Consider the following 15,200-nt stretch of genomic DNA (forward strand, 5'->3'; position numbering starts at 1 on the left):
CAACACGGAAAGGCTTTTGGCGCTGGTTTCACAGAATCCGCAAGACTTGTGTTACACCGAATTAGCAAGGATAATTTGAATGAAATTTGAACCCAAACCTCGAATGTTGATGGAAGCTGGAATCGCTAGCATGGTCTCCAGAATGAAAAAAATAATGCAGGGCATATTAAAACCGTGCTTAAAGCTGAAAACGAACTCATTCGCAAATTTCTTGGTGTAGTTTAAGTTTTATTGTGAAATATTTCGTAACCTACCTCGAATACAACAAACTCAGTGTAATATGGGTTAATTATTAAGGCAACAGCAGCTACAGCATATGATGTCATGGTGTGAAGGGTCGGTACATACTGCATGCAATTTGTAGCAAACAAATAAAATATTGTAAATAGCTTATATTAACTGTACGCTACTGATCAGCTCTCGGAAATATTATCAATCGGATAAACAATAAAAACTCACCAAATTATTCAAAATACGTATTTCTTTTTCACACAGTTACGTAGATATTGAATAGTTAAAAAAAAGTTAACATTTATTTACATTGATCAAATATTAAATTGTAACTTTATACAATAAATTTCAAAACATATATGCTCATGAAATATTTTTGTCGGTAATGATTTCACTAAAATATTAAACTAGACTAGGCAATACTGGAATTAATCTTCAGCTCTTGAGTATGCAACACAATTACTAAAAGCCTGAACAGCTTCCGAACACTTTAAAGGTTGATGTGGATTTTCTGTGTAGCATTGAATCATCTGTAATATATTGAAAAATAACGTAAAATATACCTTTTAAGATATCTACAGTAACTTACTTGGACGACTGGAGTATCGTGCTGGGTGCTGGATCAAAACAACAGAAAGTAATTACGTAATATTATAGTACAGTACGTAATATTATAGTAATTATTATATTACGTAATATGAAATACTTAATAGTATTAAAAATTGCCGTGCAAACAACTAAATTAGGCTGCCTGTCCACTGGAGCGGAGCGAGGCAGTGGAGCGGAGAAACAGAGAAATATTAACCAATAATATTGCACAAAATCTCCGCTCCTCTTTAGTGGACAGTCTCCTCTCTAGTTGCGAATTAAGTAGTTTAAAATTTCATACAAAACCGGCAAGCGGAGCGGGATAGCGGAGCGAGACAGCGGAGCGAGACAGCGGAGCGAGACAGCGGAGAGGGGAAGCTAGGGCGGGCGCGGGCGCCAGGCGCGCCTGCAGTGTGCACTGACTCGTCGCGTAGGTACTAAACTCCGCTCCCCATTACTTTCTCACTCCGCTCCGGTGGACAGGCAGCCTTAAGCTAAGCTTAACTTCATTACATGTAAAACCGCTTGGGCCCAAAATAAAATATGAGATTACTATAGACATCAATACCCAATGATTAGTCATAAATTACATCATGCGTTATGATTAGTTTCAAATTAATTCAACTTTAAAAGTAATGCCATGTTTGTTTTAGTTTAATTAATGTCCTTTAAAGATCTTTAAATTGAATACAGTACAATTGAACAGAGTACAAAAATTAAATCCATTTCCACCTCGATTAGGCATGAAGTCTGAATTGCCTATGTACACCAAGGCATTTTTCGCGCTTTTTAGGTTGGGGAAAAAGTCTTTTCGCATTATAGTATGTATGAACTTGTAATAAAATCTCTTTGGCTATACTATTTGTATCTGGCTGGTTTTGGTATCATTAAAAGTTTAAATTTTAAAGAAGATAATTCCAAATACAAATTTGGAAAATGTATGATTTTCATTTATTTTTCGTACTGTCAAGATGAGTGAATCTAATGAAAAAATTCGATACATTCTAAAATTTTACTACAAAAAAGGTAAAAATGCAAAGCAAGCCGCGAAACAAATTTGCGATCTTTATGGACCTAGTGCAGTATCTGTGAGAGTAGCATAAATTTTACTGGTGGTAGGACCTCTTGTGAGTCCGCACGGGTAGGTACCACCGCCCCGCCTATTTCTGCCGTGAAGCAGTAATGCGTTTCGGTTTGAAGGGTGGGGCAGCCGTTGTAACTATACTGAGACCTTAGAACTTATATCTCAAGGTGGGTGGCGCATTTACGTTGTAGATTTCTATGGGCTCCAGTAACCACTTAATATCAGGTGGGTTGTGAGCTCGTCCACCCATCTAAGCAATAAAAAAAATAAAAAAAATCGGTTTAAACGTTTTCAATCCGGAAATTTTGATGTCAAAGATGCACGTCGCTTTGGTCGCCCTATTACGGACAAAATGGATGCCATTTTTGAAAAAGTGGTGCAAGATATGCATATCAGTTGTTACGACGTAGCTGAAGAACTGGGAATTGACCACAAAACAGTTTTGGCGCATTTGAAAAAAACTGCGTACACAAAAAAGCTCGATATTTGGGTACCTCACGAGCTCACTGAAAGAAACCTAATGAACCGTGTACTCATTTGTGATTATTTATTACGACGTAATGAAACCGAACCATTTTTGAAGAAGCTGATAACTGGTGATGAAAAGTGGATCACGTACGACAAGAACGTGCGAAAAAGGTCGTGGTTAAAGGCCGGTCAGGCTTCACAAACTGTGGCGAAACCCGGGCTAACTCGCAACAAGGTGATGCTGTGTGTGTGGTGGGATTGGAAGGGCATTATTCATTATGAGCTGTTACCACTAGGCAGACAAAAAGGGTGTGGTTTTTTATCATGATAACGCTAGACCTCACATATCTTTAGCCACTCAGCAAAAATTAAGAAAGCTTGGCTGGGAGGTGTTAATGCATCCGCTGTATAGTCCTAACCTTGTACCTTCATATTTCCACCTGTTTCGGTCTCTTCAGAATTCTTTAGGCAGTGTCAGGTTAACACCACGAGAAGATTGCCAAAACCAATTGTCGTGGTATTTTGATCAGAAGCCCCAAAATTTCTATAGCAATGGGATCATGTCTCTACCTACAAGATGCCAAAAAGCTATCGAACAAAATGGTACCTACATACTTTAGTTAAATGTAAATAAACTAAATTAAAAAATGTTGTGAATTATTTTTAAAAATGCGAAGAAACATTTTCCCCAACCTATTATTAGGGTCTATATGTAGTCATTAGACAAAAAAAACGTAGGTGGGTAGGTTGAGGTATGTATCAATATTTCCTACCTTTGAAACCGGAAATCTTGAAATTTTTTCAACATCAATCCATAATCAAGTTTTCCTAACTTCAACACTAATAATCATTTCATCATGCAGTGGAAATAAAAATCGTGTAATGGACTTAACTCAATAATAATTACATGTATCTAAAGTTGCTTATCAATAGAAATGTTACTGACCCCGGGAGGGATCGTACATACATACATAGAATGAGAGAGTGCAAGGGAAGTCGTTTGGTGGGTAGGGCCCAAAAAATATCCTTAACTAAATTCTATGCATAATATGTGTACATACCTATGCTTTACAGTGGATTTTTTATTTCTGCAAAAAGCTTTGTTTTAGTAACTATTTATGCAAATTAGTATTCGTCAACCCGCAATCTAAATTAAGGCAGCACACAATGGTCTCGTGAGGTGCGTATTGCTATAATTAACCCGTTTTATATCGGAATGGTTCCCTTAAAACCCTTAAGTTACAAATATTTTCGAGGTAATAGGTAAGTAACAAATTCAAAGTATTTATATAATTACGATAATGTAGGTGCAAGATTATTTAATTTAAATAAATACAGTCAAACCTGGGTAAGTGAGAACTGGATAAGTGAGAAAACTCTATAAGTGAGAGTAATAGCCAGGAACCGTCATTTTAAGCTCCCAAAACCTCTATTAGCGAGAAACAGAAACCTCTGTAAGAGAGAGTCGTTTTTCCCTCATAGACTTCCGTAAGTGAGACTGCTACTTATCTATACCTCTATAAGCGACAGTCGAGCTTTATATATTTATATTAGTTAGGAGGAACAAGTGACAAAACTAATTACAAATTTAACATCTGCTATTTTATGACTCATTCTTAACTTTTGTAGAACTTCCTTCCATTGTTTTTGTATTGTTTTCTCGTCAATATTGAACCTATTCTATTTTGTGAAACTAAATAACGTTGTTATTTTATCGCATTTTTTTCGAATGGACACGTGCGCCTGTGTACCGTCCAGTTTGTCGGACTTACTCAGTTTATCGTTAATCAATTGCGAAGTAAAGTTCTGTTCTGCATCATGTCATAACGGAAAATTAAAGTACTGTCATTAAGTGATAAACTTAAAGTAGAGAATGCGTTTGAATCCGGAAAATCGCGAAATTAAATTCAGAGGGAGCATTAGCGAGAAACTCGGGTTAGTGAGAAACCTCTTTAAGCGAGAATGGGATTGTGCTCCCTTGAACTCTCGCTTATCCAGGTTTGACTGTAGTTCTTTTTAATCGGTTTGAAGTCATACCTTTGTCCTCATTTGGAAGCATGGATTCAGTTTCAATAATTTTTCGTGAGTAACTTTAGGTGGTTCGCAAATACTGTTAATAGAATTAATTTTTTTTTCATACTCGGTTTCAATTATTTGATTGATTAGCTGATGCTCTTTTTTGAGGTTCTCCACTCTCCAAGACCAATAATCTCCATCTCCTTGTTGTTTGTTCCCGGGGATGTGTTTGTCTTTAAATTCTAATTCATTTTCGGTTTCCTGAAAATTAATTACTGGTGTAGATTTATAACGCTAATGAGCTCACAGTCAACTTGGGGTTATCAGAGCTCATATATTACTCCACAAATGTTGAAACCCAGCTAGACTTCGACATCTCAATGACATTTATAAACGACCTTCAAAATAAAACATAGTAGGCATTACTTCTCTATTGAAATGTATGGGATACTGGAACATTTTCTTGCAGGTTCACAACATCCTACCACCATTCTTGTTGGTTTTAAATAAACTGTTATTCTAATAATGTTACCGAAGACATCATCGTCATTATCATCAGCATCATTTCCGAAGACACGATATTATAATTTTTGTAGTTTTAAAGTTGATTAAATCAAGCATTTATTATTATTTATTTTGTTCGAAAGCATCAATCAAGTATAATAACTTTTAAGTGGGTACTATAAATAATAATAAAAAAGTGTTTTTATTACCGTGGCTAAGTTTTCGAAAACGATAGGGGTTTCGCCTTTAATAGTTGTTTGTAATGCTAAAGCCGAATTTATCGCAAACGTATTATCAAAACTTATACGCCTAGTGTGATTACTCGTTACTATCCCCATTATATACCAAATTATTTTTAAAACATCTTAAATTTCAATTAGGTTTTACCAAAAAATCAAACACATAAACAGACACTAATGATTGACGTCAATAGATAGTGGATTTTAGTAGTTAGATATATCTTTAAATATGACCTTCTTTGACTCGAGTAGGTGTTATTCTTCTTTTTCGCACTTTTTGCCATTAGACGGATTTCTTCAGCAGTAGCCATCTCAACTTATAAGTGAACACAGATATAAGGAATAAGGTGCTATAAAGCTCATTTAAACTTTAAATAATTTACGGCTAACTTTACCCCCGGCACTCGTTTTAATCTAATGTTTTAAATCTGGTACATATAGGATTTTATGGTGTATAATTTCACATAGGCTATTATGAGATGAGTATGTTTGAAAGTTCTTAGCTCTTCGTAGATTGATTAGAATAGATCTTGGATGTCTAATGTCAATTAAATTAGCGTACTCTGTGGATTTTTGTGTAGGTGAAATAGGTAGTACATAAATATTATTAAGCAATTTAATATTTTAAAGAAACCAAAATCATGCGCAACACTAGATAAAAGTTGAGGTTTTAAATAGAAATATAGAAAACTAGTAAAAATAACATTGTGAAGGAAACAAATCATTAGTTTTAACCAGCAAAGTGGTCTCATCATTCTCGACATTTATGTGGTTACTTGGCTTTGGTGCTTGTATGGAACACATAATTGACTTTAATTCGTTAATGTTAATGATAACGCATTTTGTGAAACGCAGCAATCCAGTCATCAAAGATGTCTCTTTATGACGACTTAGATACGATAAAAACACGGACCACAGAAAAAGTAGCGGCATGGTCTTCAGGAATTAAGTTACTACAGTCACAGTTACAACTAAAAAAAGCAGCAGTTACACAACCTAAACGAGAAGCCTTGCGTCGTTCCACACAGGTTGAATTTCTGATAATAAATAGAGTGTGATATTCATTGTGTGATATTCATCATGTGTGTTACCAGTGATGACTTACGGCTCGGAGACGTGGTGCTTCACTAGGGATCTTTTTAGAAGGCTCAAAGTCGCGCAGCGAGCTATGGAGAGGGCTATGCTCGGCATTTCTCTACGTGATCGAATCCGAAATGAGGAGATCCGTAGAAGAACGAAGGTTGCTGACATAGCCCGTAGAATTAGTGAACTGAAGTGGCAATGGGCCGGCCACATAGCACGAAGAGAGGACGGTCGATGGGGCAGAAAGATCCTGGAGTGGCGACCACGTACTGGCAAGCGCAGTGTGGGACGGCCACCTACTAGATGGACCGACGACCTAGTAAAAAGCGCTGGGTCTCGTTGGATGCAGGTGGCAATGAACCGGTCGCACTGGAAATCTATTGGAGAGGCCTATGTTCAGCAGTGGACGGCGATAGGCTGAAATGATGATGATGATGATGATTCATTATAAAAAGCCATGAAAGTTAATTTTCATATTAAATTGCTAACATTTCCAGGTGCTAACGCCAGTCATCGATTTAAAGAGCAAATCAAAAGATGAAGAAGAATCAAACTCTAGTAGTCCCAAGATTCAGCCTAAAACAATAACTGCTTCACTAAATGTCCGTGATTTTGATTGGAATGTGGCCAATGAATATGACCCAATGTGGCCTAATGATTATGAAAAAGTTGCAAAAGGTAGTCTTTAAATTACTTTAAGCTTAAGTACAAATGGCACACAGTGTGTTGTGCTAATTTGGAATAGTGTGTTCAATATATAAGTTATGGCCACTTTTCGATACACTTATTACTTTGTCCTGATCTAAAGGAGAAGATGCCCAGTATACTTTTTGAGCAATTGATCTGAATACTGGCAGGTATTGCAAATTCCGCAGGCATGAGGTTTTGTAACGAAATACACACAAACATGATAATTAGTAACTTCCATGCAGAAAATGTAGTATTGTAAAAATACAATATTTTATTGCTTAGATGCTTGGATGAACTCACACTCGTATTAACTGGTTACTGGAGCCCATAGAGATTGACAATGAAACTGCCACCTAAATTTCAGTTCTGTAGTACAACTACACAACCCTTCAAACCGAAATGCATTATTGCTTCACAACAGAAATATGCAGGGTGGTAATACCTCCCCATGCAGGCTCACAAGATGTCCTACTACCAGTAAAAACAAATTGTTCCTTTAACCATTTAAATGTAGATGATGTGGACCCATCGTTAGGTCTTAAATTGCTCATTGGTAAATTAAAATTCTGTGTTCAAGAAATTCTGAAAGCCTAACCAGGTAGGCTTACTTGAATTAGTATGATACTATACATCTTACTAATGGGAATCACTGCATTAGTAAGCATTAGGACATGAGGAATTTGGTGATGATATGTTTACTAACATTGTTTTGTTTTAATTTGCAAGACAACAATAATTTATGCTGCAAATTAATATGGGCCACTTGAAACTTTGTACTACTTTTGAGAAATATGAATAAGTTTTAAAATAATTCCTCTTATTAATTAAAAAGAAATGTCAGTATTATACTTATAAATTACAGAATTGCAAGCAAAGAGGCTTCAGTCAGATGACAGAGGAGACAGGTTGGATAGGAAACGAAAGAGCAGGTTTGGTGATGATGAAGACATAATTCCAGAGAAAACTCTAGTTGCAATGGTAATTGTTTTCACACTTTCTGGGCCAATTTTAGTGGAAACTTATGTGAAAAAAACATCTTTGTATATTCACGTGTTTAACTGAAAATCACTAGTGCAGAACTCACAGACACAGAGTTTCTCTGAGTTTCTCTATGGTTCTTCTCAGTGGATCTTGTTTCCGATCCGCTTGTAGATTCTGCGAAGCACTGCTCTTGCTAGGAACAGTGTTAGCAACACCTCCAGTTTGAGCTCTGAGAACTCACGTAGGGTAAAACTGATATAGCCTCTCAACGCTATCAGTAAAGGTAGAAAAAGAAACTAGTGTGGTTTTTCATTCTTGTATCTTGTATCTCAGTTTGAGTTTATTTATTTCAAGACTCAATCACTTTAGTCTAATATTCCCGAATTGTTTGATTAATTTCTGAAAAACTGATTTATTATTCAATTACAATCTTACAATTAGGATTCAAACTATACCACCAAGTTTCTTCAAAAAGTGCTTTGGCAGCTGTAGTTGTTTAGTGGAACAATACACGATATTACTGTGCACGTGAGTTATGATCTGGTCTGCCGTGCTAAATAAAAAAAAATCTATATAAATGCATAAGAAATTAAAAAGAATAATTTAAAACCAGTAATTAAATTATCAACAAAGTCATAACTCACCTCGGTCCATAGACAATTTTACTACTACTCTAATAGCGTTGATACTTGAAGAACATAATATTAAACAGAGGCACTGATATTTTATCGCACATTACACTACTAATATACATATCATAAATATGGATCTGTAGCAACCTGAAGAGGAGGAAGCTGAGGAGATATCAAAGAGAGCTACTGGAGTTGCTATAGCTCCTCCACCTTCTCTGACTACAGAATCTTCATCACCACCCCCAATTAGTGCTCTACCGCAAGCAACCGCATCAGCTGGGTTCTCCATCGGTGGTTATGGCGCTAGTTCAGTAGCTGCAAAGATAATGGCAAAATATGGATTTAAGGTAAAAAACAGTTTTTATTGCCCTTGTAAGCAGGCTTACTGCTCACCTAATGGTGAGTAGTTACCGTAACTCATGGTTGTCAGCAATGCCAAGGACACAGCGGACCCACTGCCCTCCGTGGAGTACTCTCCATAAACTTTGCATGAAGAAGGACATGTCATTACATTCAGGAAACACCGTAGAGGGGAGCTCACTCCCAAATCAGATGGTAAGTGGCAGAAGAGATCTTTGGAAAAAGCACTATGGGGCGCTACTTCATGGAACGCCGGCCTAGTGTTTTGTAAAGCAAGTCTTTGTCCAGGCGTAAAGTACCGCCTCGCCCTGTTGGGGACTCTCAGCATTTTTTACGTTAACTTGGCTTTGCCTTCCAAATGACTGCAATATTGGACATCGCCCGAAACGTTGACTCGAAGTATTCCAATACTCAAGAAAGGTAGTAGGAATACTCCTTGGAATGGCGGGCCCATGACAAAAGGATCCTTTTTCAAAGTGAACGCCGCAAACCTGTGTCTTCAATAGGTTGAATTCAATAAGTTCAATTCACCCTACTTGGAGACTCGCCCAAGAGATTTCTTCACTTCAGACAGAAGTTTTGATCGTCTCTCCTGCAACACGCTGCGAGAGAGACTATTGACCAATATATCGCCCAACCCCCGTGCTATTCGCATAAAAATGCATGGTGAAAAGCGTGGGGGAGATCACTGAATTTTGTGGAAGGCCAGCGTTAATAGTTATGGTATCAGAGTAGCAGCTGTCTACGGGGACTGTTATGCACCACCCCTTCAAAAAGTTTCAATCCAATTGCAGAGTCCCTCGGGGATTCCGTAAGCTGGTATAATTAATAGAAATGACATAAAACAGACCTTGTCGAAGACCTTCGCGATGTTAAGGCTTACAGCGTGAGCCTCGCCCTTGCTTTTCAAGGCTTCAGGCCATCTGTGAGTAAGGTATACAAGAAGATCGCCAGCCGAGCGACCTTGACGCCATGTCAGAATGTCGAATGTCACTAAAATAACTGGTTAAAAAAGTGGTAAAGTTAAAAATTTTTTAGGGTAAATGGTAATGAGAATATGAATACATAATAATATAGATATTGTAATATTTTTTTAAGTTTAAATTAAACTAACAATTATAATAAACTGTATTACAGGAGGGTCAAGGGTTGGGTAAAAAAGAACAAGGAATGTCGGTGGCCTTGCAAGTCGAGAAGACTTCAAAACGCGGTGGTCGAATTATTCATGAGAAAGACAATAACGTGATGCCACCACCAGGCTTTACAATGCAAGCGCCCGCTGGACCAGGTTGGTGAATTTAACAATATTATCAAACAATATAAATTAACACAAAAACATGAGCTATACTAGAATTGATATTCTACTTGTTAATAAAACAATAATAATATTGACATAATTAATCCTTGTTTACACCATATTTGATAAGGCAATGCTATGTATCTATTGTTAAAATTATTGCTTCAATGTATGTATGTATTGATATTATTTGTTGGAATATTGTTTTTTATGTAGTGGCAACATCGAAATACAAATAAAATGACCAGTTATTGTTTCGAAATTGTGGTAATACTGTGAATTGGGGGAAAATAAGCTAAAGGGATATATTGCACCATTATTATTCGCTTCTCTTGGTTTTCAGAATTTTTTGTACTTTATTCCACTATTCTTGCCATTTTCGGAATATCGTAATATTTGAATTTACTTCCTTTCAATAATATTTCAATTCTAGATTCGCCAAATACATCATCTAATTCACCGCTTCTGTCAAGAAACGAGCCATCAATAACTGAAATAATGAAGACACCAAGCAAAGTTGTATTGCTTAGAGTAAGTTAACCTAATTAGCCTAAAATAACATTACAATTTCAACTTCGAATTCGAATTTATTTATTAGTTTACATTGCAATTTACATGTTGTTTGACTACTCTGTACGTATGTAAAATGGATATCTCCATTGCGACGCAATCATGCATTCCGATTTATGTTGTTTTGAAGTTTGAGCTGTTTCAAGGCCGCAGTGGCATTTACTCAAGCAAAACTCAACTCACCAATCGCCATTAAGAAGATTAAATGCTTTCGTCTTAGAACTTAATATCATCATTAAACATAACAGCTCCGCCACCAATTTACTAAAATAAATGTTCTTACAGAATATGGTTGGTCCAGGCGATGTTGACGAAGAACTAGAGCCCGAAGTCAAAGATGAATGCAACACAAAATATGGAGAAGTAGTCAAAGTGCTCATTTTTGAAATGCCGAATGTACCGTCAGATGAAGCAGTTAGAATATTTGTTGAATTCAAACGAATTGAAAGTGCTATTAAAGCAGTAGTTGATCTTAATGGACGTTTCTTCGGTGGGAGACAAGTTAAAGCTGGTTTCTATGACGTAGAAAAGTTTAATTCACTACAATTGATAGAATGAAATAAATAATATGTAAATACTTGTTGTAAGTTTATTTTAACCCTAACGCAAAACTAATTATAAACATTATTATTTAATGGGTTCTTACCATAATTTTCACGTTTCTTTATCCTTGGTTTGACGAGAGCACCAAGTTAGAAGAAAATCCAAGTTGTTTTATTTTGTCTGTTTAGTGTTTCTTCAGGTTTCAATGTGTAATAACGGTGGTTTATTAACTGTTTAGTATCTGTGAAAGTGCACAAATGTGGAAAAATCAAATAAAGTCGCAGAACGTAACTTCTCGGGATCCTCCAAAAAGTCTCAGTAAATGACAGCTATTTTACTGAGATTATATTTCATACCATATTATCTCATTTCATTTCACTTCATATTATCTTTTTTCATAAAAATAAGAATATAAATTAAATAAGATTTGACCTAAAGGTCTTAATTACCAGGTCATAAAATCCCTTAAAAAAATCATGCATGTTGTCAAACAATTTGTCAGTTGTCACTTGTGCAAAATTGATAGGTTATTTATCGTACCGAATTCAAGCCAAGAATAAAAAAAACATTAATTCATGTATGTATGTATGTACCACTTTGGTATTCGTATTTTCAGGGCTTTAACATTTCGTAATGATGTTTAATATCATACCAAAAATATGACAAAAAAAATATGAGCAATTGTTGGCAGTCGTGCATTGAGTTTGTTAATATGTAGATTACCCATTGTGAGGTATCAATAAAATGATAACATATTTTTTCAAAATACTACGATTTAGAGGCTGAGAAAGATCAGATCTTGATAAAAATAGCTTAATAAAGTGTTCGAAAGACTTCAATGAATGAAAATGGCATTCTATCACTGCAATAGATACAGAATAATCGTGCTTGTGCTTTTGAGTTTGATTATGTGGCAGTTTTTTCGACTAATACCAGAAAAACCTGTAGCTCTGTTTTCAGAGGTAAGTTATGATAAACGTTTTGAAAGTAAGCATTGTTATCAATTGAATTTTCTAGATAACAGTTTTTTATTTAAATTAATAATGTTAACAGAAAAATTAAATATAAACTGATTTATTTAAATTATAATTTTTTATCTTCTCTTTTTAAAGAGCGTAGATACCGACATATTGGAGCTCGAAGATGATAAATATAACAAGCACAAGCAGGATAAAGTGAAGGTGCGAGTGTACTATGAGGCTCTATGTCCTGACTCAAAATATTTTTTTGTCAAAAATTTAGCACCGGTGACAGAAAAGCTTTCAGAGTTCCTAGATGTGACTTTAGTTCCTTATGGCAAAGCGACGGTATGTTAAACAATAACTAACATATTAAAGGATAAGGATGCTTTAAGATTGAATTACACAAAATTCACTAGAAAATAAAATTTATTTACAGACCAAAGAAATCAATGGAAAGTACATATTTTCATGTCAGCATGGTGAAGAAGAGTGCTATGCTAATAAAATACATTCTTGTTCAATAGAGGCTGTGAGTAATATGACTAAGGCTGTGAAATTTACCACATGTATGATCACAGATAATAATGACGCTGATGAAGCTCTTCAAAGGGTATTTTTTTATTACTAGCTCCTGTAATTCAATTCATAAGAAAATACAATTACAGCTATACTATGCTAAACACTGTGCAATGGAACAATACTGTTTGCCAATTTCTTATTTAATAATATTATTATATTTTACAGTGCTCAAAATCAATGAATATAGACTCTGATCCAATAAGTAACTGTGCAAATACAGATCACGGGTCAGAATTATTGAAGAAGCATGGTGATGACACACACATTTTAAATCCAACTTTTATACCAACTGTAATATTAAATGGCTCCAGAAGTAATCAACCTGCAATACTGAAGAATTTCCTTCTGGAGATCTGCAAACTAATTGACATACCGCTGCCGCCACCTTGCTTGTGACAAATTATGATGTTAAGACCTATGAGAATCAATCATCAGACACTATGAAGATTGGGAGTTCAGAATGAACGGAGACACAATGCAGTGACAATATCAGCTGTGGATTTTTAAACTAGGTTAAAGTACATTGAGCATATAGATTGCCCATTAAGGGTTACTTATATCTGAAATTCTATAACTTCAGGAAAATCTTGTTGCTTAAATCAATCTACAACATAAGCTTGATTAATTATATGAAATTTCTAGAGAGAGAGAATATAAAAATGCTTCTAAACCAAAATTGGAATTCTAGATATTAGTTGACTTCATTTGTTTTGAAATTTATTGAAATGTGATGTATATGGTCTTCAAAATATAATCTAATTTTTGACTGATGAAGGCTTGAGTCCATATAGTTGTTTACTGGTATATTGTAATTGTAAAATAAATAGGGACAATAATGCAACAGAACTTTGAAAGTCAAATACAATCAAGACATAATTTAAATTACACTATTGCAAATAAAATTATTATGTACTTAATTTTTCAGAATAGATATAGATTTTTATTTTTAAGGATTCACACAGAAAGTATTACTATTAAGACAAAGCATTTGTAATATTATTTTTGGTTAAACTCAAGTAGATTCCAGAAAGGCTAAATTTTTATATGGATATATGTATATATATAAGTTGGAAAACTGCATTATTAACACCATCATTAGACATCATAGGGGCGAATAGGGTGATCGAGTTAATGGAATTATGCTTTCTTGTCTTAGAACAATTTAGAAATCTTCTCTTGACGTTAGCAAACGAAAACGAATGACAGTTCTTAGGACGGAGGCACTGCTCTTCAAGAAGGCTGGTTGGTAAGTGTAAAATGGTGTCTATGCGCGCCTCCATTGGCTAGGCTCTGTCGTAGCACGAAGTTAGCCGAGCTCATTGAAGAGCTCGAGAAAATTGATTGTTTGCTTATTTATTTTATCTAATATTTTGTAGGAGCTGTTTATGAATTCTGACAGTTAACACAATTCAACATGGCATTTACTAACAAATGGATGGTTGTGAAACAGTTATAATTTGTATTTTGTGTTTTTATATGAATTAGTGTATTCGCATTATGCTGCAGGAACAAAAAGCCTAGCAGAACATAATTAGAATATTGCTGTTATTGTTTTAAGCTGCTTGTCAAAATCGAAATAAAAATAAATGATTGCCTTCTATCCATTAAACATTCATTACGATGAAACTAGGTTCTCCGATCTTGTTAGCATTTTAGGTAAGGTTTCTATAATCACACCTGTTTTCACTAATTAATAACTAAATAACAATAGTTTTTTTTTTAATACACCTAGTATTAAAAAAACACTCATTGGTAGGTATTACCCAAAATTTTTAAAAGTCTTTTCTACATTTTTTATATGTGAATGTCATGTTTCAATGTGGATATCATTAATTATCGCTTTAATGTACAAATAGGTGAAGCTCAGCTTAGTACCATTTTCTTATTTGTTTGATACCTCATTTTCATTCTTTTTTTTTGTTTTTATAATCTTGACGAGTTTCTGTGCTTAAATAAACTTTGAAGTTTTTTAAATGTTAATTACGAAAACAAAGTAAATTAACACGATTGAATGAGGCACTGAAATAGATTTTCAATATATTTGTATTAAAAATAAACAGAAAACAAATATGAAAACAATGTAAAGGTTAATTCAAAACTCGCTCACGCTACTCTAAAAGGAAATTAAGCGTAAATATATTCTTATTTAGGGTCATAGCAAACATATCAACTCTGAAAGGGATCGTAACCGTATCAACTCGTGCCATTTAATATTCTTTGTATGAAACTTCATACGCAAAAGCACATTAATTTAAATCGTAACGTAAATGATTCCTTTCGGTATAAGTACGATCCATGGTGTGACACGTGGCCAACTAGCAATCCCCGCGTTTACGTCTGTCGGTCGCCGCTTTTTTTTTTTTCCTACCTAAG

General features: G+C 35.0%; 3 protein-coding genes across 3 annotated transcripts; 2 read left to right on the top strand and 1 right to left on the bottom strand.

Annotated features, from left to right (window-relative positions):
- Positions 1-463: 463 nt before the first annotated feature.
- LOC134198921 (uncharacterized) lies at positions 464-5,321 on the bottom strand. The gene is made up of 3 exons (XM_062668677.1): positions 5,101-5,321; positions 4,409-4,648; positions 464-761 (listed from the first exon to the last, which is right to left on the bottom strand). Exons 1-3 carry the CDS (start codon positions 5,227-5,229, stop codon positions 660-662), a joined length of 471 nt encoding a protein of 156 aa, XP_062524661.1. The 5' UTR covers positions 5,230-5,321; the 3' UTR covers positions 464-659.
- Positions 5,322-5,713: 392 nt separating this feature from the next.
- Rbm17 (RNA binding motif protein 17) lies at positions 5,714-11,308 on the top strand (the record flags this gene model as incomplete). Its single annotated transcript, NM_001046976.1, is given in 7 exon segments — positions 5,714-6,158; positions 6,711-6,891; positions 7,766-7,881; positions 8,660-8,863; positions 10,014-10,164; positions 10,607-10,704; positions 11,029-11,308. Coding segments are annotated over 7 exon segments (1,179 nt in total). The 3' UTR covers positions 11,302-11,308.
- A 589-nt stretch (positions 11,309-11,897) lies between these two features.
- On the top strand, positions 11,898-13,405 carry LOC733044 (legumaturain). Its single transcript, NM_001047036.1, is given in 4 exon segments — positions 11,898-12,248; positions 12,399-12,593; positions 12,685-12,858; positions 12,993-13,405. Coding segments are annotated over 4 exon segments (720 nt in total). The 5' UTR covers positions 11,898-12,128; the 3' UTR covers positions 13,224-13,405.
- The last annotated feature ends 1,795 nt before the right edge of the window (positions 13,406-15,200 follow it).

This window comes from Bombyx mori, chromosome 5, assembly GCF_030269925.1.
Source record: "Bombyx mori chromosome 5, ASM3026992v2".
NCBI classification, from domain to species: Eukaryota; Metazoa; Arthropoda; class Insecta; order Lepidoptera; family Bombycidae; genus Bombyx; species Bombyx mori.